The 20,942-nt window shown below is 33.0% G+C and overlaps 1 protein-coding gene across 2 annotated transcripts in view; it reads left to right on the top strand.

Annotated features, from left to right (window-relative positions):
• CWC27 (CWC27 spliceosome-associated protein homolog (S. cerevisiae)) overlaps nt 1–20,942 on the top strand; it is a 229,612-nt gene that overhangs the window by 5,426 nt on the left and 203,244 nt on the right. For both annotated transcript variants that reach the window (XM_008578320.1, XM_008578319.1), the window contains exons 2-7: nt 1,835–1,931; nt 9,177–9,289; nt 11,628–11,771; nt 13,490–13,588; nt 14,171–14,274; nt 16,239–16,308. In XM_008578320.1, the coding sequence (XP_008576542.1) occupies nt 1,835–1,931; nt 9,177–9,289; nt 11,628–11,771; nt 13,490–13,588; nt 14,171–14,274; nt 16,239–16,308 (627 nt within the window). The remainder of the gene's footprint in view (nt 1–1,834; nt 1,932–9,176; nt 9,290–11,627; nt 11,772–13,489; nt 13,589–14,170; nt 14,275–16,238; nt 16,309–20,942) is intronic.

Here is a 20,942-nt window from a genome sequence, read left to right as displayed (position 1 = left end):
TCCAATATGGAGTGTCTCTTTTTGGATTGTCACCATCCAGTATGGAGTATTCTTTGGGCAGTGTTTCTTGCCAAGCCAAGTCAGAAGGCCTTGCTTTTGTTCAGCCAATATATGATTGCTTTTGATTTAGACTTTCTTCTCTATTCAAATCAATTGTAACCAGAGCAACCTGGGGATTTCTTTTGAGACATATGGCAGGGCCCTAGAGCTTGATGGACTATTTTGCCAGTATTGTATAAAATATACAAAGAACTTTGTGGAGGCAGTATGATGATATAGAAAAAGCATAGGCTTTGTAGCCAGCCAGACAGCCTTTGGTTTAAGTCATTCACTATGAGACCTTGGATAAAGTTACTTTATCTGAGTTTCTGTTTCTTCAAAAGTGAAATGGGAGTAATGACACCTAACTTGTAGGTGAGGATTAAATGGTATAAGATATGTAGTGTCTGGCACAGAAGCTGACACATTGAAGACATTCAATAAATGTTCCCTTCTTTTTGTAGAGGAAGTGTAATGAATTGAGGAAATCAAGCACATTTGTATTTCTAATCCTTTTATATTTCTTTAAGAGTTGAGGAAAACATTTTTAAATCTACCACAACATGTATTTTCACCTCTCCCACCCCCATTATTATTGAAGAGTAGTTATAGGAGAATTATGTAGCCAGTAAAAGCCCAAAGAGATACAATTAATTCATCAATGTTATATAAATTTATGGCAATATTATCTGGGCTTATGAAACAAATTGAAAGGCAGCTGTAGCGAAAATGCATTTTGTGGGAGGGAGGAGATAAATGCTATTCCTCCTGCTTTGCTATTAACAAGCTTTCTGACTCAGGGTCAATTTACAACTTCTCTGGGGCATCCATATGATGCCCAGGGGCTTAAATGAATGGTTTTAAAGATTCCTCCAATTCCAAAAAAGTAAACTTGTGAAAATTAAGTAAAGGAGTTTTAGAAAATAAAAAGTGTGGCACAAAACGATGCTGACTTCCCATGAGAATCACCTCATGTTTTGGAATAGTTAACTGCATACTTGTTATTTGCAAGAGCATTCTAAATGATTGTCACAAATTACTGACACTGATGTACTTTGGTACACTGAAGGAAAAAAGAGAAAAAGTGATACTGGAAAAATTGGACCCCTGCTGTGCCACAATACTCAAATTTAGAGCCTAATATTCTTCTAGTTATTTGAGGTTATTAATAAGACAGTTAGAAGCTGTTTCCTCCTGTGTCAGTAAGGGTTCTGGTTGTTACAAGATAGCTGGTTCCACCAGTGACTAACTGCTGTCATGAGCTGGTGGAATGAAGGCTATCAAAGGACATATCACTTTAGTAAGTTACAACCCATAATTAGATTATGAGTGTTCCTTTGCATGATTTAAAATGAGAAGGTAGAGCAAAAGGGTATTGTAAAAATCTTATAGTGTCACAATTTAATGGGTTTATTGTTATTTAATTTCTTAATTTGCTACACCAATTTTATTGAAAATGATGCAATGGGAAACTTTTAATTATAATAAGTTTGCATTATCAGTTTTTAAATGAAAGAGGTTTTTTCTGTGATTAAATAGGTATGTGCTATTTTTTCTTAAATCTTAAACTTTTTCTGAAAATGATGTGTTTAAAGACCTAAATGTACAATGAGTTGTAGTGAATATTTGACATTTTGTTAAGTATAACAACAAAAGCCAAGCAAAGTTTCTAATATTTCTTTTAAAATTGAAAACTCACTAGAGAATTCTACAAGTTGAGCTCCCATTCAACTGATTATCAAGCAAAATGATAATTTAACATAATGATGATTCTCTCTAATGATTCTTTCTATAGGTTTTATTGAAAACTACAGCTGGAGATATTGACATAGAGTTGTGGTCAAAAGAAGCTCCTAAAGCTTGCAGAAATTTCATTCAGCTTTGTTTGGAAGGTAATTATAACTCTTGAGTTTTATTCTGTAGGAGAAATTTTTGTTAACTTAAAAATAAACTGCAGTGATTTTTTCACAACATTGATGACTGGTGTTAAATAGTGGTAATTAGTGATAGGCATTGATATGAGTGACATGATGTTGAACTATGTGTCAGGAAATAGAGAAAGGAAATAAAAGCTTTCTCCAAAATAAATCTGTGTACTTTTAATGGAGAAATTATGTCAACAAATAATGCTTTGATCCTTTCTGGTCTCCTTTGCTATCTTCTACTTCTTTCATTCTCTAAATATAGGTATTCCCTAAGATTGTCCCTAGTTCTCTGTTGTCTTCACTCCTCAGTTACTACTTGCATCCAAACGACCTGTCAACTTAGAACTCCAGACATTTCTTCACTTCTCAGCACTGATTTACATATGTAATTGCCTAGTGGACTTTTCTACTGGAACCTTCCCCCGCAAGCTACAACTAAGCCAGTATAAAACCTAATTTACCAGTTTCTTCCCTAGACTTTCATCTACGCAAGTAGTTTTCCTCTCTTTTCATCTTTTATATCTTTTCCTTCTTATTCATTTGGTATTTGATCCAGAGGCAGCTTGGCTTCCTAGCTTTCCAACTTTTTTTTTATTGCACGAACTGTGTAGTTTCAGTTGACCATTATCATTATTTCTTGAATATTCTTCCCACTTCCACTTTTATTTACACTTATCCTCATACTGATTATCCTTTTTGGAGTATGCTTTCTTTTCCCTTTTCTACTGTTCAAGTCTACCCATTTTTAAATGTCTGTTCATAATTCCACTTTCTTTACAAAATCTTCCATCTAGTATTCAGTGATGTTATTATCAATGTCTCTAGCTTTAGATTTGAATCATAAAATGACTATTTTCCTTTTTTAAAAATCTTTGCAGAATTATACATCCACTTCAGTGTTTTTCCCTGCAGTATTCTCTTAGGGAAGTAAACATTCCTAACATTTTTAGAGCTTCTTGTTGGCTTCTAGACTACTATTGCATATGGTTTTGAATATCTCCAGTGGTGGCAAATTATTGTCCTTCTAAATAATATCTGATTTTCAGATACGTTATTCAGGGTATCAGAGACAGGCATTTTGGGTCAGAAGCAAGGTGTTTATAGTATAGTGAGAGCTCTCAAAATAGATAATTAGACAAGTAGATTTAAGGAATAAAAAATACTTAGACCAAAAAAAAAAAAAAACTGCTAAAAAAGAAAAAGAAAAAAGACATCTGCAAAGACCATTATTAATAATTGCTATGGCAGGCAGGCAGGAAGTAGTCAGACCGGTCGTGTGGTCAGAGAGGCTTCAAATAACTGTCAACAAAGCTGAGAAACATAGGAGACACTGAAAAGTCAGACTTGTTTCTGGTAAGAAGTTTTGAAGAATCAAAAGCTCAAATTTTACAGGAGGAGAGTGAAATTACAAAAACATTAGAAAGAATGAATGGTAAATTGCAATCCGTGACCAGGTGAAAGGAAGAAACAAAAAACTTCTGGATACAATATGACAGTGAAGAAGAAATGAGGTTCTTAAATTGGGTGATGATGCAACTCGATTACAACAACAAATAATTATTCCCCTATTTACAAGAATACAAGGAGAAAGAAAAAGGAATCAAGAAATAATAAGAAAAATAACCAGAGCAATTCCCTTAATTGAACAACTGAGATATAGAATTATTATTGGAAAGGCTAACAAGAAGCCTGAGAAGACCAGTTGATATAAAGATACTCCTAAATGAGTAAAGTCAAGGTTTTAAAAATATAGTTCAAAGAACCCCATTTTTAGTAGTTTTTACCTAAAGTATTATACTTCTAGATCTTGTAACACTTATGTCAATATTAAATTTAAAAAAAGCATGGTTTCTAGAATGTAAAAAAGCCAATGAATAAAACATGAGGAAGTGGGAGCATAGCCTCAGATACTGCTTCAACTAAAATGGTGTTCACAATTAAAGGGAGGTTCAAGGCCTTTATAAAACCAAAAGATTTACAAGTGTAAGACTTAATCATGCATCTTATGTCTTTGCACTACAGTTAGGCAAACATTTAAAATGAGTGGATTTAAAGAAATTGTCAGTTTTAAAAGTAGGGTAAAAAATATGTAAGGGAAGGAAAGAAAAGCTTGTTAGCTTTGATAATTTAATTAGTTCTTCTGAAGTGTTATCAAGGAATAAAATTTTAGGTCTGTGAAACAAATTGGCTAGCACAAAGAGAAGTAGGTAAAAAAAATAAAATGTTTTTACTTTATTTTACTTCAGCCTTGTCTCTTTATGATCCATGCTTCATCAGTTATCTTTTTTCCCCTACGTCTTTTATTTAGTTTAATAATCTTTAGAAGTGACAAACATAAGTATATATTAATATGCTGTAAGTTAAAAAAAATTTCTTCACAAAACTGTTTAAAAAAATACCAGAGAGGCTGAAGTAAATAGGCAGACTGATCACAAAATGAGTTATAGATGAAATATTATAAATGATAATATATACAAAATTAAACACAAAGCAAGATTCTGGAAGAAGAAACACATGTAACTGATTTAAAAATGCAAATAGAAGTTCCTGTATGTACTTCCATTGGAAGTATAATTAGCCAAAATATATCATAATGTCCATACATTGTACAACAGAAATAAAAACTGTAATGACAAATACAAGAATCACAGCAATCAAATAGGAACTTTGTTTCATATTTGAGATACATTTAAGTTTCTTTTCTCAATAATGGAAAACATTTAGGAGGACGTTATGAAATGCATAATGAAATAATAAGGCTTCTTTCTTCCGAGTACTTATAAGGATAATGGATAGAAATTTAAGTAGAAAATCAAATAAATGTTATTGCAAGCAGCAAAATTTGTTATAGTGCATCGTAAGTTATAAAGACAACTATAAATGCATACTTCAACAGTGATTATTAATAAATTATAAGGAAGTAGAAATAGTGGATATGGAAAATTTGTGGAAATTGGAAATTCCAGGCATAACAGAATACAATATTATGGTGTAGAGATTATAGAAAATTCCTACTCATTTATATATAGTATTTTAACAATTTTATGCATCCAACATGAGTATAATTAGGAAAATCATAAAGAAAACCTTAAAATAAAAATCCAACATCACTGAAGGACTTAATGGGAAATAGGAAAAGGAGATTGAATGGTGTAATTTTAAAATTTCTGAAAACAAGTAAGGAAGACCTTTCATGTCCCCCTTCCCTCACATGTAATATGTATATCTAGGTCTTACATACATAGATCTTGCTTCCTAAAGAGTTATTGAATCTGTGCATCTCAGGGTAAACCATAGTCATGTTTCGTTTTGACTCTTGGGACAATAGTTGAACTTGTGCTGTGCTCTCTCCTTCTCTGTCTCTCTCTCTCTCTCATTTGCTCTTGCTCCTTCCCCCCTCCCTCCAATCCTGTCTCCTACCAATCTATTCTTCATACTGGGAGTTTGAATGATCTTTTGGAAAAGCAGTTCTGATTATGTGCTTAAAAAATGTTGATTGACTGTATATTATGGATCTAAAGGAATTTTTTCATTTTATGATATACAGTATATACCAGGGTATGTTTTGTATTCAAATTCAAGTATGAATTTGTAGAATTTGAGTGAAAATATTAAAGTTTGACCTCACATTTTTTTGAACTTGAAAATTTATAGGTCGCTTTCACATTATATTATTTAATCTTCAGAACAACACTGTAAGTTAATTTATATTATTAGTTTTATACTGAGAAAATTGAGTTTAATGTTGTACAGCTAATAAGAGTCAAGACTTAGAACTCCTGACTGCTACATACAGTGTTAGTCTAACTGAGAAAATGGTTACTTAGGGATATTGGAGAGACACTTTTAGACTTCTGATTTTTACAGTTTCTATCTGTAACCAGAGGGAACTTGTCCACACTGGGGAGCTCTTGTGAATATAATCCAACAGTTCTTCACTGAAAGAAGGAACTGAAAAAAAATCAGTTGGCCTTTATTTCTGCTTTTTCCAATGTACTGAATTCAGTTCTTAGATTACAGATTACATCTTTTTCAATATGGATTTTATATCCAGTTATACTTGCAAATGTAAATAATTATGAGGGTGCCTGCAGACCACTATAACAGGTACTTTGTGAATTATGTCAATAATTTTATCAGTACAATTCCTGGCCACTGTAGGTACTTGATAAATATTTTTCATTGGATGAATTAGTTTGTATTCAGTTGCAAGTAACGGAAGACTAAATTCAAAATTATTTAAATAATAAAGACACTTATCACCCTGACTGACAAGAAATGTGGTGTTCTGCAGCTCAGCGAAGTCCTCAAAGAACTATATTTTTTCCATCTTTCTGCTTTGCAGCTCTCACCATATGATTGAATTATGACCACACTCAATAACTGGCTCCACCTCAACCTACTCTTGCTGCTTGTTATTTGTTTGTTTTTACAACAACAATAATAATAGATTTGGTTTATTCAGTACTTCCTTTAGGTAGACAGTAAATCCCCCCACTCCTTATCTGCAGGGGATACATTCCAAGTCCCCCAGTGGATGCTGAAACTGTATGTAGTGGTTTTTTCCCCAACATACATACCTATGATGAAGTTTAATTTATAAATTAGGCACAGTGAGAGATTAACAACAATAACTAATAATAAAATAGAACAATTGTAACAATATACCAACATCACTACACTTATGCTTTGGGGCCATTATTAAGTAAAATAAGGTTTACTTGAACACAAGCACTGCCATACTGTGACAGTCAACCTGATAACCCAGATGGCTACTAAGTGACTAATGGGTGGTAGTGTCTATAGCATGGATCCTCTGGACAAAGGGATGATTCACATTCTGGGCAGGATGGAGTGTGACTGAGCATGATTTCATCATGCTAATGAGAATGGCATGCAATTTAAAACATGAATTGTTTATTTCTGGAATTTTTCATTTAATATTTTCATTCTGCAGTTGACAGCAGTGACTGAAACCATGGAAAGCAAAACTGATAAAAGGAGGGACAGAATACAAACCCACTGATAAAAGGAGGGACAGTATACAAACCCACAACATATCAATATTACTTATTGATTATAGGTATAGCACTATCAATATACTCTCTTCAAGAAACTTTTTTTTTTTAATTTATTTTTTAAATTTTATTTTGTCGATATACATTGTGGTTGATTATTGTTGCCCCTTACCAAAACCTCCCTCCCTCCTCCCTCTCCTCCCTCCCACCCAACAATGTCCTTTCTGTTTGCTTGTCGTATCAATTTCAAATAATTGTAGTTGTTATATCTTCTTCCCCCCGCCCCCCCAGTAAGAAACTTTCAATAAATAAAACAATCAACGTAATATATTCTGCATACATTTTCTTCTTGTACTTAACTGACTAATGTAAGTACAAAGCTACCGTCAGTGAGATAAAATAATTACTTTTCTTTCACTTAAAGGATTTAAAAAAAAAAAACTGAGGTGAAATTTATATAACTTAAAGCTAATCATTTTAAAGTGTACAAATCAGTGGCATTTAGTGCATTGACTATGTTGCTTAACCAGCACCTCCAGGTAGTTACAAACATTCTATCACCCCAAAAGAAAACTCTGTACCCATTAAGTAGTTGCTTCCCAGTTCCCTACCCCCCAGGTCCTCAGCAACCACCGTTTTCCATTTCTATAGATTTACCTATTCTTGATATTTCATACAAATGGAATCATATAATATGTGACCTTTTGTGTCTGATTTCTTTCAGTCAGCATGTTTTTGAGGTTCATCTATGTTGTAGCATGTATCAGTACTTCATTCCTTTGTATGGCTGAGTAAATATTCCATTGCATGTGTGTTTGTGTGTGTGTATATATATACACACACACACATATATATACCACATTTTACTTATCCACTCATCCATTAATGGACATTTGAGTTGTTTTCACCTGTGAATAGTGCTTCTGTGAACATTTGTGCACAAATAACTTGTTTGAGTTACGGTTTTCAATTATTTTGGAGATATATATATACATGTTTTTTAGAAGTGGAATTGCTGGATTATATGGTAATTCTTTGTGTAACTTTTTACACCATTTTACATTCCCACCAGCAATGTATGAGAGTCCCAATTTTTTAATATCCTCACTAACACTTGTTATTTTAATGTTTCTTGTTGATAGCCATCCCAGAGGGTGTGAAGTAACATCTCATTGTGGTTTTGATTTGCATTTCCCTAATGACTGATGAGGTTGAGCATCTTTTCTTATGCATATTGGTTATTGTTACCACTTCTTAATGTAAACTCTCTTACTCAGTCAAGCCCTAATTCTTGTCCCCCACCAAGTTCTTTGTTTATGCTTCCCCTCACTGAGATGCCATACGCTGTCATACCCAAGTTAACTTCTTTCTCCCCTATGAAGTCTCCCTAGTAATTCTAGGTTCCAGATAATAAATACTATAGGAGATTACAAATGATTTCTCCTGCATGTTTATGACCTCCAAGTTATATATTTATATATAAATATGTTTCCATTGTTTAGCAAACTGAGAGGCTAATTAGACTCAAGTATATATTATTTAATTTATTTATTGAAAGTTTCTTGAGAAGAGTACATTGATGGTGCCAGACCTATAATCAATAAGTAATTTTGATATATTGTGGGTTTATATATTGTTGGTGTATTAATAAATTAATTTTGTATGTGGAGAAGAGGAAGAAGTAGGAAATAAGGTATTCATCTCTACCAGGGTTTCTCAGCCTTGGCACTGTGGACATTTTGGGCTCATTTCCTTTGGGCTCATCATCGTAGGATGTTTAGCAGTATCCCTACCCTCTACCCAGTAGATGCCAGTAGTATCCCCCAGTTGTGATAACCAAAAATATTTCCAGACATTGTCAAATGTCCACTAGAACATAAAAATGCTGCTCCTCCTCCCGCAAGTTGAGAACCACTGATCTATACCAAAACTCTCTACTTTTTATTTTGAGAACAATAATTGAGAGTTTGAGAGAATCTTGGAAATAAAAACAAAGCAACAACAACCATGTTTTTGTAGAAATGTGTGCTGTTTTGAAAAGTATATATTTTATAAGTAGGGAAGAAAAGGTTTTGGTTTGGGAGCCTATTTAACAGTCTAGAAAATAAATCTTGTGACTCTAGTTGTATTAGCTCTGATAAGTATAGGTATACTTAGTTTTAGACATTGATAAATTATTTTGCATTTTTTTCAGGTTATTATGACAACACCATTTTTCATAGAGTTGTACCTGGTTTTATAGTCCAAGGGGGAGATCCTACTGGCACAGGGGCTGGTGGAGAGTCTATCTATGGAGCCCCATTCAAAGTAAGACTGAATTATAATTAATTATTATTATTATTATTATTATTCTTTCCAAGTCAGCTCAGATTTCTTAATTGAAAATTATTGTGTTCCACAAGAAGAAAAACATTTCATATTAGTATACAAAATCAGATGTGTGTCACATATTTAGGATTATATAGGAATAAGAGCAATACTTACCCTGTCAAGCGTTCTAAGTTGACTTATCTCAAGCTTTTATGTTAGATTGAATTCAGGTGGAGTTAAAGGTAGTAATGAAAAAAATGTGATTCAGAAAGAAGCCTATAAAGCATATTTCCTGATGCCTAACTGTGTCTAATCTCTGCATCTCTGTAAATGTAAAATATTTTTAGAACATTTGCATATCCTGTCCTATTTTAATACATTTTATTTAAATACTATAATGGAATCTGTAGTCTGCTCACGGTGCTATAACAAAACCCACAGACTGGGTGGCTTAAACACAGAAATTTATTTTTCACAGTTCTGGAGGCTAGGAAGTCCAAGATCGAGTTTTCTGCCATTTTGATTCCTGGTGAGATCTACCTTCCTGGCTTGCAGATGACTGCCTTTTCCAATATCCTCACCTGGGGGAGAGAGAGAGAGTTTAGGTATCTCTTTCTCTTTTTATAAGGACACCAGTTCGATTGGATTAAGGCCCCACCCTTATGACTTCATTCAACCTTATAACCTTTATTACCTCTTTATAGCCCAAATACAGTCACATTGGATGTTAGGACTTCAATATATGAATTTAAAGAGGACATAGTTCAGTCCATTGCAGAATTTACTCTAAATTGTACACAGTAGGTTTCTGCAGCACAAAATGCATGCCACAATGGAAAATAACAAGGAGAACAGAAGAAAAAAGCAACATTAAAAATGTTAGAAAAAGATATATTAATCAAGAATAGGTCAGTGATTTCTTAACTGCTAACATAGATCTAAGAAGAACCAGAGTTAATGTTACAGTTCAGATAATAAGAAAACCAGTGAGTGCAAAAAAATCTAGAAGTTGTCACTTATTAATCTCATAGGACTAATGTCATGTTCTTTGAATGAGTAAACATCAATAGCTCTTAAAATATGGGAGTTTTTAAAAATTTCATATTAATACTAATGGGATAGAGTGTTTAGAGTTTTCCTTCATCTTTTACTAGGTCACTGTGTGATTCTTGAGAAAAATACTTGAACAGTTTGCTTTAATTTCTAGATGATAATGGCCTTAGAAAATGTGAAATGACTATAAAAAACTCTCAGATGTCACTGTTAGACTATTTAGTATTTTACCAATGTGACGTGTCTCAAGATTTTAGAGCCTCCATCTAATAGGAGCCATTCCTTTATTCTATTATCTAATGTAACAGAATAGCCCTTTTGACAATTCCTTCCTAACTTGAGATTTTATACCTCACTATTTTCAAGTAATACAGTTATCTTGTTAAGTTTTTCAATTAGGTTATTTTTAATACAGTATACAGAGTTATGATCCGTTGACTTCAGATCTCTGAGAATAATTTATTAAAGAAAGATAACTTCCTTTGTGAAAAGCATTAATTATATAATGTGACTGCATTATAAATGAGTCCCGTATCAAGTCTGGGTGGAAATTCTATTAACTAAGAGATTAATGTACGAGGATAGTACAAAAAGTTTGTGGAAAAATAGAATTGAAAGATAATATGAATCTTTCCATGAACTTTTTGAAGTACCCCCATAAATGTTAAGTACCCCATCATAGCATGAAAACCGCCTTATAAAGCCTTTCTCCTCCTCTTTTAAAAACTGGCAAATGGGATCAGTGCCAGTTCAGAGAAGATTCATCCTAGGACTTCCAAGAACACTATAAAATCACATAACACAATCATAGTTTATTCCTCGAATTAAAAAACAAGAAGAAAGCAATTGTTTCATGACATTTAGAATGGGATGAGGAGGAGCAATAGTTGAAGACTCTGAAATGGTCCTAAGGTGGTTTTCTTGGAGAAATAGAAGATTTTAAAAGCTTAGATGACTTTGAGGGATGAGAATAGGGAAATGATTTTTACAAATTCATTCCATTTTGAGTACCCTTCTTGGATGTGTAAGTAGGCAGCTTTCCACAAAATTAATTGTGTTTGTGGCTAAGTATATTTAGAAAATACAGGATAGTGAATTCAAGTTTAATAGCACTTCAAGAATAGTAAATATTGGATTTGATTATACTTTGAAAATCAGTTAAATAGAACTTCAGTGTTTTTTATTAGAAGTCGTGTGGGACCTTGCTGGTAAGCTGAATAAGTGACTGAATATAAAGGATTTTCTAACTGAAGATATTCACTAAATCTTTTTTATGTTTCAGGATGAATTTCATTCACGGTTGCGTTTTAATCGGAGAGGACTGGTCGCCATGGCAAATGCTGGTCCTCATGATAATGGCAGTCAGTTTTTCTTTACACTGGGTCGCGCAGATGAACTTAACAATAAACATACCATCTTTGGAAAGGTTAGTGTCCAGTTATCTTAAACCTATGGTTTGGTGGGTTGTTTTTTTTTTTATGTTATTCCTTTTTTTTTTTTTTTTTTTTAAATAATCCCTATATAATGGTGACCTGTAAGGGGACCTTAACACCTTACTTGGTGGTGTTAGCACCATGCTCTCCCAGGTGAGCAAACTGGCCATCGCTATATAGGGATCCGAATCCATGGCCTTGGTGTTATCTGCACAACACCCTCCCAAGTGAGCCACCGGCCGGCCCAGTTTTTATGTTATTCCTTAGGCTCCTATGATACTTATGATCAACTTACCTAAGAGCTGCCTTCATAAAAATATTCCCTAGAATATTTATTTATCATTTTCAAAAGTGATGGAATATATTGGTGTTATAATGAACTGTGAGGGACCACCTGAATTCATTTTTGTGTGTTTTAAATCAGTCATGTAGTTTTGATTTTAATGTTTTCTTTCTTTGAAACCATACTAATGGTATTAGCTACTATACCACTCAGTCAATAATGTTTTTATATTTTTAGAAAGACATCTAGGTGACAATATTTAGTAGTTTAAAATTTTTTTTATTAATGATGAATTCTCTTAAGTTAAAAATGTAAGTTGTATTGACACTAAAACCTTTTACTGGAAATATTATTTTGAATAGTACCTATTTAATCTTGCTAACATTTAATGTCATATTAGGGAATGTCCTTTCGGTAGAATTTTCAACAATTCACTTTAAAAGGGGATTCTAAAAGTTTTCTTCTCTCACTCTTCACCCTTCTCATAAATCTATCCCTGTATATTTTAGGTCTTAGGCATATTAGACATCTCTAGTGTATCAGCTCCCTCTGCTGGTTTAGTAAGAATTGTTGCCCCATATCCTAGGCAAAACTGGATTTTGTGATGATGAAATGGAAAAAGCAAATTTAGTACAATTGGAAACCTGGTGCTGTTTTAAAACTCCTGAGAATTGTTGAATAAAAGGAGTTATACTAAAATCATTAAATGTAATATATTGCCTAACACTTAACAATATGAGGTTTTGGGAAATATAGTCTTTTGAGCTACTGAAGCACAGGTTGTATGATATTTATACATTTTTTCCCCCTATAATTTTTTTAAAATAGGAGTGTAAAATAAAATGAGATTTCAGTTGTCATTATGCATTGATTTTTACAATTGATATTATATAACTTACACATTAGAGACAATGGATAGTATGGTAGTTAGAAGTTAGGAGGGCCATCGCTGTTGGCTCTATAACTTCTTTTAGCCTCGATTTTCTTATCTGTAGAAAGAGCGTAGTGAGAGCTCCTACTTCTAGAATATTTGTGAGGATTAAATGAGTTAATGTCTTCAAAGCACTTACCACGTGGCTATTGTTATTGTTTTGTTTATGATGTTTCAGTGAAAAGTTGTAATTCAGTAGGAGGTTATTTGGCATTATATTTTTATTTTTAATAAAAACTGATATTAAGTATATATTGGGAATTGATATTAAGTATATATTAGGAATTTCCCAAAATGCTTATTGAGGTATTGAACTCTATCTGCACTTTTTTCCCTTATGGTGAAGTTGCTTTATTTGCATTATTTAATGGATGTGCTTTTATGTAATAATATGAAATTTCCTTTTAATTATTTAAAAGGTATTTTCAAAAGTCTCCCCTTAATTTAAAGGATGAATGCAATAATTTGCAATTACATTTTATATTTTTATTTGATAGGTTACAGGGGATACGGTATATAACATGCTACGACTGACAGAAGTAGACATTGGTGATGAAGAAAGACCACATAATCCACACAAAATAAAAAGTTGTGAGGTAGGAGCATGATTATTAGGAGATACAGCACTTAAGTTGTCATTTAAGTCAAATCAATTATTTGTATTTTTAAAAAGTTTGATAAAGGCTTTATACCTAATTAACATCATAATTCAGATTTATTCTTTAATTTTATTTAGGCACAATTTCTGATTAAGAACTTTTTTTAACTAAAAATTTTGAATTCAAAGATGAATTAAAAGCTTGACTCATAAGTTAGAGGAATTAGGTTTATTTGGCCCAAAGAAGTAACTTCATAAGTCCTTATGAGCATTTGATTTGGAGTCAAAAAACCTGAGTTTGTCTCTCTTCCTATGTGTTATTTAAGTTTTCTTAAATATTTTTCTTTTTTTTTTAATAAAGGGGTAAAATATTCCTTACTTAATAGTGCATAGGATTATTGGGAGAAGCCACTGAGGTCGTGTAAGTGGAAGCACTTTGTGTAGTATATATATATCACTATTCTAATAATGTTTATGTGGGGAAAAATGTAGACACTTGTTAATGCAATTAAGTATTACTTTTAATTTTTTGTGAAATTTAAAATATGCAATAATTTTTTCAAAATGTTTCTTTTTATAGGTTTTGTTTAATCCTTTTGATGACATCATTCCAAGGGAAATTAAAAAGCCAAAAAAAGAGAAACCAGAGGAGGAAGTAAAGAAATTGAAACCAAAAGGCACAAAGTAATCATAGTAGAAAGATTTTTCTTCAGCTTGAAAAGTGACACTAATTTATTTAGTTTACTTTATTTCTTTTTGTAATTGCTTACTAGCAAGGGAAAGGTCAATTTGAACCAGGGAGATATTAGAAGTCTAAGTGTATGTTTTTATTTTTAAATGATCATTTTTATATTCACATGTAGTATGTAACTTAAGCCAAAAAAGTATTGTCTCAGACTTCTCAGAAGTCTGTTAATAAATAGATAAATATTTTATGATCATTATATCAATTATTTACATAAACAAGTTGTTGTGAAACTATTGTTTTTTGCTTGTTTTTAAATTAGTACTCATTTATACTCACTTAGTATAAAGAATTTGGAAGTAGAGAAAAGTATAAAGAATATTTTAGTGACTGTGTGATTGCATAAATTTATTAAACCTTTTCCCTCCTCTTTTTGGTACTTTAGAAATAATCTTATAAATATTTTTAAACATAAAGCTGCTTTATTCAGTATTCTAGAATATTTCCTGAAGATAGTTTTCCAAAAGACAGATATTTATTTTTAAAATAAATTTCATTATTTTGTGACAATGCTCTTTACATTATTAATATTTTCTGTTTTGTGAAAATAGCACAGAATTAGATTTCAATGTTTTTACTGAATTGTAGCATCCTTATTAGGGATTTTATTGTACTTATAAGTTTTAGATTCAGGTAATTCTAGGTATACCCTGCCAAGCCCAGTTAATAAGAAGCAAAATTTGCTAGTCTTTCTGAGCTTCAGTTGTTTCATCTTACAAAATGGAGATTATGATAAGTACAACACCTGGTTTTGTGAAGATTAAAAAGAAGGGGTTTGTGAAAATACCCAATAGTGTAGGTGTTCAATACATATTAGTTTCTTTCCTTGATATCCTATAAAATCAGTAAGTTGCTTTCATAAACTGTCAGACATGAGCCAGACACTTTAATAAGCACTTGATGCCTTGTGGCAAAATAACTTTTTCTACAACTGTGTATTTGATTTTTATTTTATTCTTTGATTCATTTGTTTTTACTGGTTTTTTGTTTTTGTTTTGTTTGGGGGTTTTTTGGGGGGTTTTATTTTTGTTTTTTTTTTTTGTGTGGCTGGCCAGTACAGGAGGTTGGTATTATCAGCACCATGCTCTAACCAACTGAGTTAACTAGCCAGTCCCTATTTTGACTAATTTATCTCTAGATGACTGTCACTTTATTCATACACAGTTTTTTATCACTGTGATTTATCTTGATAACAAAAGATGTTTTTTGTGTTTTGTTTTCATTTATAGCAAATGTGTTAGTGACGATGTAGTCATTGCTTGCATCTAGATTTTGGGGAAAAAAAATCCTCTTTTGTTGCAAAATCTTTAATTTTTCCAATATTTGAGAGAGAATTTTGATAACGTTATTTGTTCTACTTGGGATTTCTTTAGCTTGAAGGATCAAAGGAAAAAGTTTTTTTCTATATGAGCTATTTTAGTTAAGCTTATTGCTTATATTTTTTTGGTCTGACAATTTTGTGCACCTTATTAATTTTAAAATATTGAGATATATTTTGCCAAATACTAGATTAATTGCTTCCCATTTACAGTGCTATCAGGGCTATATGTTTATTAGTTTTTCCAAAATCTTCATTTTGCTACCAGTTTTGATAAATGTTAAAAATCTTAATTTCCTTCATGCTTGACTCAGTATATTTAACGGTAATGCTCAGGATGGATTTTTGGTCATTGGTTTAGTATAATATATGAAACACTGGCGGTCTGAGGCCAAACCCTTAGTATTATGCTGAAAATACAGGCCCTTAGTATACTTCTGACGAATAATAAGTAATACTGTTTTTTAAAAACAGTCAGAATGTATTTCTTCTTATTAATTTTTCTGTTGCTTCGAAAGTAGGATATTTATAAGTTTGTTTAATTTTTTCTTCTAATTTTTCTTTTTTCTTCCTTTTTTTCCCTAGAAATTTTAGTTTACTTTCATTTGGAGAGGAAGCTGAGGAAGAAGAAGAGGAAGTAAATCGAGTGAGTCAGGTAATCCCTAATTTGCCTTTTGTTCTGAATTAGAAAAGAGATTAAGGTCTATATGTTACTCCTTTTTATATCTCATGCTGTACCCAGCCCAGCATGTTTTTATATGTACACTCAGTAAGTGTTCATTGACTTGATTTGTAAAATGATTTGTGGTCAATAATATATGCAGCTTCTTAGGTGATTGCTGTCCAAAAATTGTGGTATTTAAATATTTATTTTTAATCTTGGCTTTTTTAAAAATCAGAACTAGATGAGGTTATTTGAATGGTTCAACTTTATGATTCAGATTTTAATTACTATTTGTTTAATTGGTTTACTAGATGATAATGATAATTATTATCATTATAATAATAAATAGTCACAGACCAAAACTCATATTCTTTTTAATGTTAATTACATATATTTTATTCATTTTATTAGTTCTTATCACAGCCCTTTGAGATAGGTGTTATTATCCTCATTTTACTCATAAATAAATTCAGGTATAGATAGGTTTTAATTTTCTCAAAGTCTGATAATCAGTAAGTAGCTATAGCTGGAAATGTATAACCCAAAGATATATAAAAGCTATGTCTTTGGATTATGCATTGCCGCCTGGCCTTTGACTACACCAGTCCTTCCCATGGGCTTTTAAGTGTGGTTTTCCTCAGTAATCACTTTCATCTGAGTACTCATTGCTGAAACACCTACAGTTTCTTCCCATTAGTTAGAGCAGTGATTCTAGTATGTATACCTCAAGAAAATCATCTTCAAGGGTTTTTACTTCCAAAAGTTCTGATATGCCATCATTCTTAAAAATTAGCAAACACCGAGACCTAAAGGATTAGGTTCAAAGTCTTTATTGTAGTAATTGAAACTCTGCATTGCTTTACTTGCTTAACATAGTCACCTATTTCTTACCAACACTAACAATAACATTGACTTAAAAGCACATTATCGTTACCGTTGTCTTTACTTCTTTATCCATGTGCTTTCCTCATCGGTGAGCATGGTTTTGATAGGCTAATATTGGACACATAGTAAGCACTCTACTTACACCTCTTACATTAAAACTAAATTAAAATGAGCGTGTATAAGAAATATTTTGTTAACAATTTTCTCTACTCTTTACAATCCTTGAGTGATCTATTTGATACTGTGGATTCAATTATCATCTACCTGTACACCAACATTCTAAACTCTAGGAGATAAGGCCAAATATTTCTTCTGGACTCTTGTCCCTTATTCTAAATTGCTATAGCAAATGTCTCTACTTTAGATGTCAAAACTAAATTTATTTTTACACAGAAACCTTTCCCTGATCCTTATTAACATTACCAGTCACTCTGGCATCTCAATATCTCAGGAGTCATCTTCTTTAGATGTCAATGCATTAGTCTTGCATTGTTTATGATTCAAATTTGTACCTCTTCAGAATGAAAGATTTCTGTATGCTTCATCAGAATGAAAGATTTACTATATGTCATGATTCTGGTGGTGTATTTGTGAATGAACAAAGCCACAAATGTCGGATCTGGGAATTGCCAGATTCTGTTTCACTAATGTTTTCTGAAGGTGCCATGCCTTCCCCATAGTCCTCCTACCCAGTTTTTCCTTTTGCCTGGAGTGTGCTCTCTCCTTTCTTTGGCTACCTTTTGTTTTTCCTTTAAGATTTAGCTCCACTACCACTACCACTTCCCTCTCCCACTGAACTCCCTCCCAGGCTGAGCTAGGTATTTTGTTCCATGATAATCTGTCTATGGCCATCAAAGCACTTATCATACTGCATTATAATGATTTATTTTCTCATCTGCTAACTGTGTTAAATATTTATTTTATCATATTTATTCCATAACCATGTGATATAGATGTTATTATTCCTATTTTGAAGATAAATCAATACTTGGGTTAAATCGCTTGAGCAAGATCATATAATTTGGAGGTGATGGAATCAGAATTTTGAACTTTGGTTTTTACAGCTGTTTAAGTCTCTAATATGATTGTGAATGCTACAGAAGCTTTCTCTCTCAAGTCCAAGCCATCTAAAAAGCTGGTGAGAAGTTTCTCTGGTAGCTGGCATTCTGGGGGCACGGGGGTGGTGGGCAGCAGCTATGCTCAGTGCAATTGGCCCACTGCCCTTTCTTAAGTCCCATAGGGTTGTGTAGAGTAGGAAGAGCAGCCTTGGAGAGCAAGGGTAGGAGAAAGGAGGTTTTTGGTCAGTATTTTTGTTGAAATTAAATACTGGTCTAAAATAAATTTTGTTCACAATTACTTTGAGATTGACTTTACTGGGAAATTAGTTTGAATTTTTTCTATTTGTAACAGCAGAATGTGTTAAACATTCAAAGCTTATCTTCCTTCTTCTGTTTTATATTATACAAAGTAGAAAAAATAACGTTTGAATTCTTATCTTCCTTCTTCTGTTTTATATTATACAAAGTAGAAAAAATAACGTTTGAATTATACTGAATATTGTGAATTTATACTCCAATAGCAATTCGTATTTGCCATAAAATTAAAACGTGAAAGGATACCACCACAGATAATGCTGGTTTGCTCTTTATTTTTTCTTTTAAACCTGAGAAACACTTCAGTTTAGAAAGACTAAGTAAAATCCTCTCTGCCGAGAAAATTACAACCCATAGTCCATTATCAAGTGAATATTATTATCCTAGTATTATGTCACCATATTTCTTTCATCTGACTCTTTAATAGGGGTGCTGTGTGATAAAATTACCATGAAATACTTATATCTGACTCTCACATCTATACCTCTAGGTTGGCTTACTCTTCTTTTCTCCAGCTGCCTACTGGACACCTCTCTATTTGAATATCTCACTAGTTACCCAAGCACTGGTCAAGTCTTAACTCATTATCTTTTTTTCTCCAAACTTCTCTCTGTTTTGTGACTTTTCTTTCTATTCCCTGGTCTCAGTTCCTGACTTTTTTCTTATTTTATCAGTACCACCAGTTAGTTGCACTGTCCTAGCAATTTTTCATCCAAAATGTATCTCGAATCTGTTGTTTCCTTTTCATTTATTTTGCTACTACCCTTGTTCAGGTCTTCATTATCCTTAGCCTGGGCTTTGTGGTAGTCTATGGACTGGTCTCCCATCCCTTCTCTTTTTGGCCTTCCACTCATAACTACCAGAGTAGCCTTCCTGAAGCTTAAGGTGTTACTGTGTTACTGTTACTCTCTGTTGTCTATAGAAAGAAGGCCAAATTGCTTGGTCTATTAATTCAAGCCTTTGCTTTCATGACTCCCCTTCACCAACTCTGCCTGTTAGCGTAGTACTTCTTAAACTTCCCTGCTGATAAAAATAATTTGTGGTACTTTTTAAAAATTAAGATTCCTAGGCCCCATTTCAGACACATTGAGTCAGAATTTCCAAGGGAGGGGACTGGGAAGCTGTACTTTTAATGAATTCCCCTGGGATTTATACCAGGGAAATGTAGGAAACACTGCTTTAGCAAATCTTAGTGATTTGCTGTTCTATATGTATGCCTTGTCTTTTCTGTTTCTGTATGCCTTTGTTCGTGTTCTTTTGCCTGCCTGAAATGTCCCATCCCACCTCTGGATGTCAAAATCGTATTTATTTTCGACACCTAAAATATCATCTTTTCTAAATATCTTTTCCAGTTTTTCTTAATCTTTTCTTTTTCTGACCTAATCTTTGCCTTTCTTGTGACACTTNCTTTTCTTTTTCTGACCTAATCAATATCATCTTTTCTAAATATCTTTTCCAGTTTTTCTTAATCTTTTCTTTTTCTGACCTAATCTTTGCCTTTCTTGTGACACTTTACATTTTCCTTTTAAAAACATCTTTTTGGCTTTGTTACACAAGGAATATATGATTATGTTCTCGTTGTATACTATGCCAACATTATACCCTTTACTTTCTGCCTTATTAATTGTATAGAGTACTGGCCTATGAGCTCTTTGAAGATAGACTCTGTGTCATCTTTGAGTGGCAGTGTGTTGGAGTAGAAATAGCATGGATTTGGGATTATACAAAATTGTATTGAAACTTTACTTTCCACTGTCACTCTGTGATCTTGTGTGACTTAGTCTCTCTGAGTCTCAGTTTTTCTTTTTGTAACATAGAAATAATATATACTACTTGGGGTTGGGTGATAAGGACATGGATAATTATTATTTTAATACAGTATGTAATTTTTTTTTTTTTTTGTCTTTTTTCGTGTCCGGCAACGGATCACAACCCTCAGTGTCGCGCCCGTACCGGACCGGGACCGGCAACGGGATCGCAACCCTTGGTGTTGCTCCCACACCTCGCTCAGCCAGTGAGCGGGAACCAGTCTGTATGTGAGATCCGAACCCTCAGCGGGAGCGCCGCCGCACTCCCAAGTGGTGCACTGTAGCAGTGCGCCACCGGGCCGGCCCATACAGTATGTAATTTTGAAAAATGTCTTTGAAAGTCAAATGTCATAAAATAGAGCAATATACTATGTGTTATAGTTGGTATTTTAGTATTTTATTCTCAGAGAGCTAAAAGAATATCAAACAATCTCTAATGTGATCACAGTTATGTGGAAGCTGCTGCCCTTATGCCCAAGCAATTTAGAGGGCTAGTGAGAAAGTTCACCAGCAGCTCAGCCTTCTAGGGTAGGATACCATAAGCTTGGAACAACTGACC

The sequence above is a fragment of the Galeopterus variegatus genome, unplaced genomic scaffold, assembly GCF_000696425.1.
Source record: "Galeopterus variegatus unplaced genomic scaffold, G_variegatus-3.0.2 Scaffold1661, whole genome shotgun sequence".
Classification (NCBI taxonomy): domain Eukaryota; kingdom Metazoa; phylum Chordata; class Mammalia; order Dermoptera; family Cynocephalidae; genus Galeopterus; species Galeopterus variegatus.
Note: the sequence above shows the minus strand (reverse complement) of the source record. Positions and strands in the feature narration are given on the sequence as shown.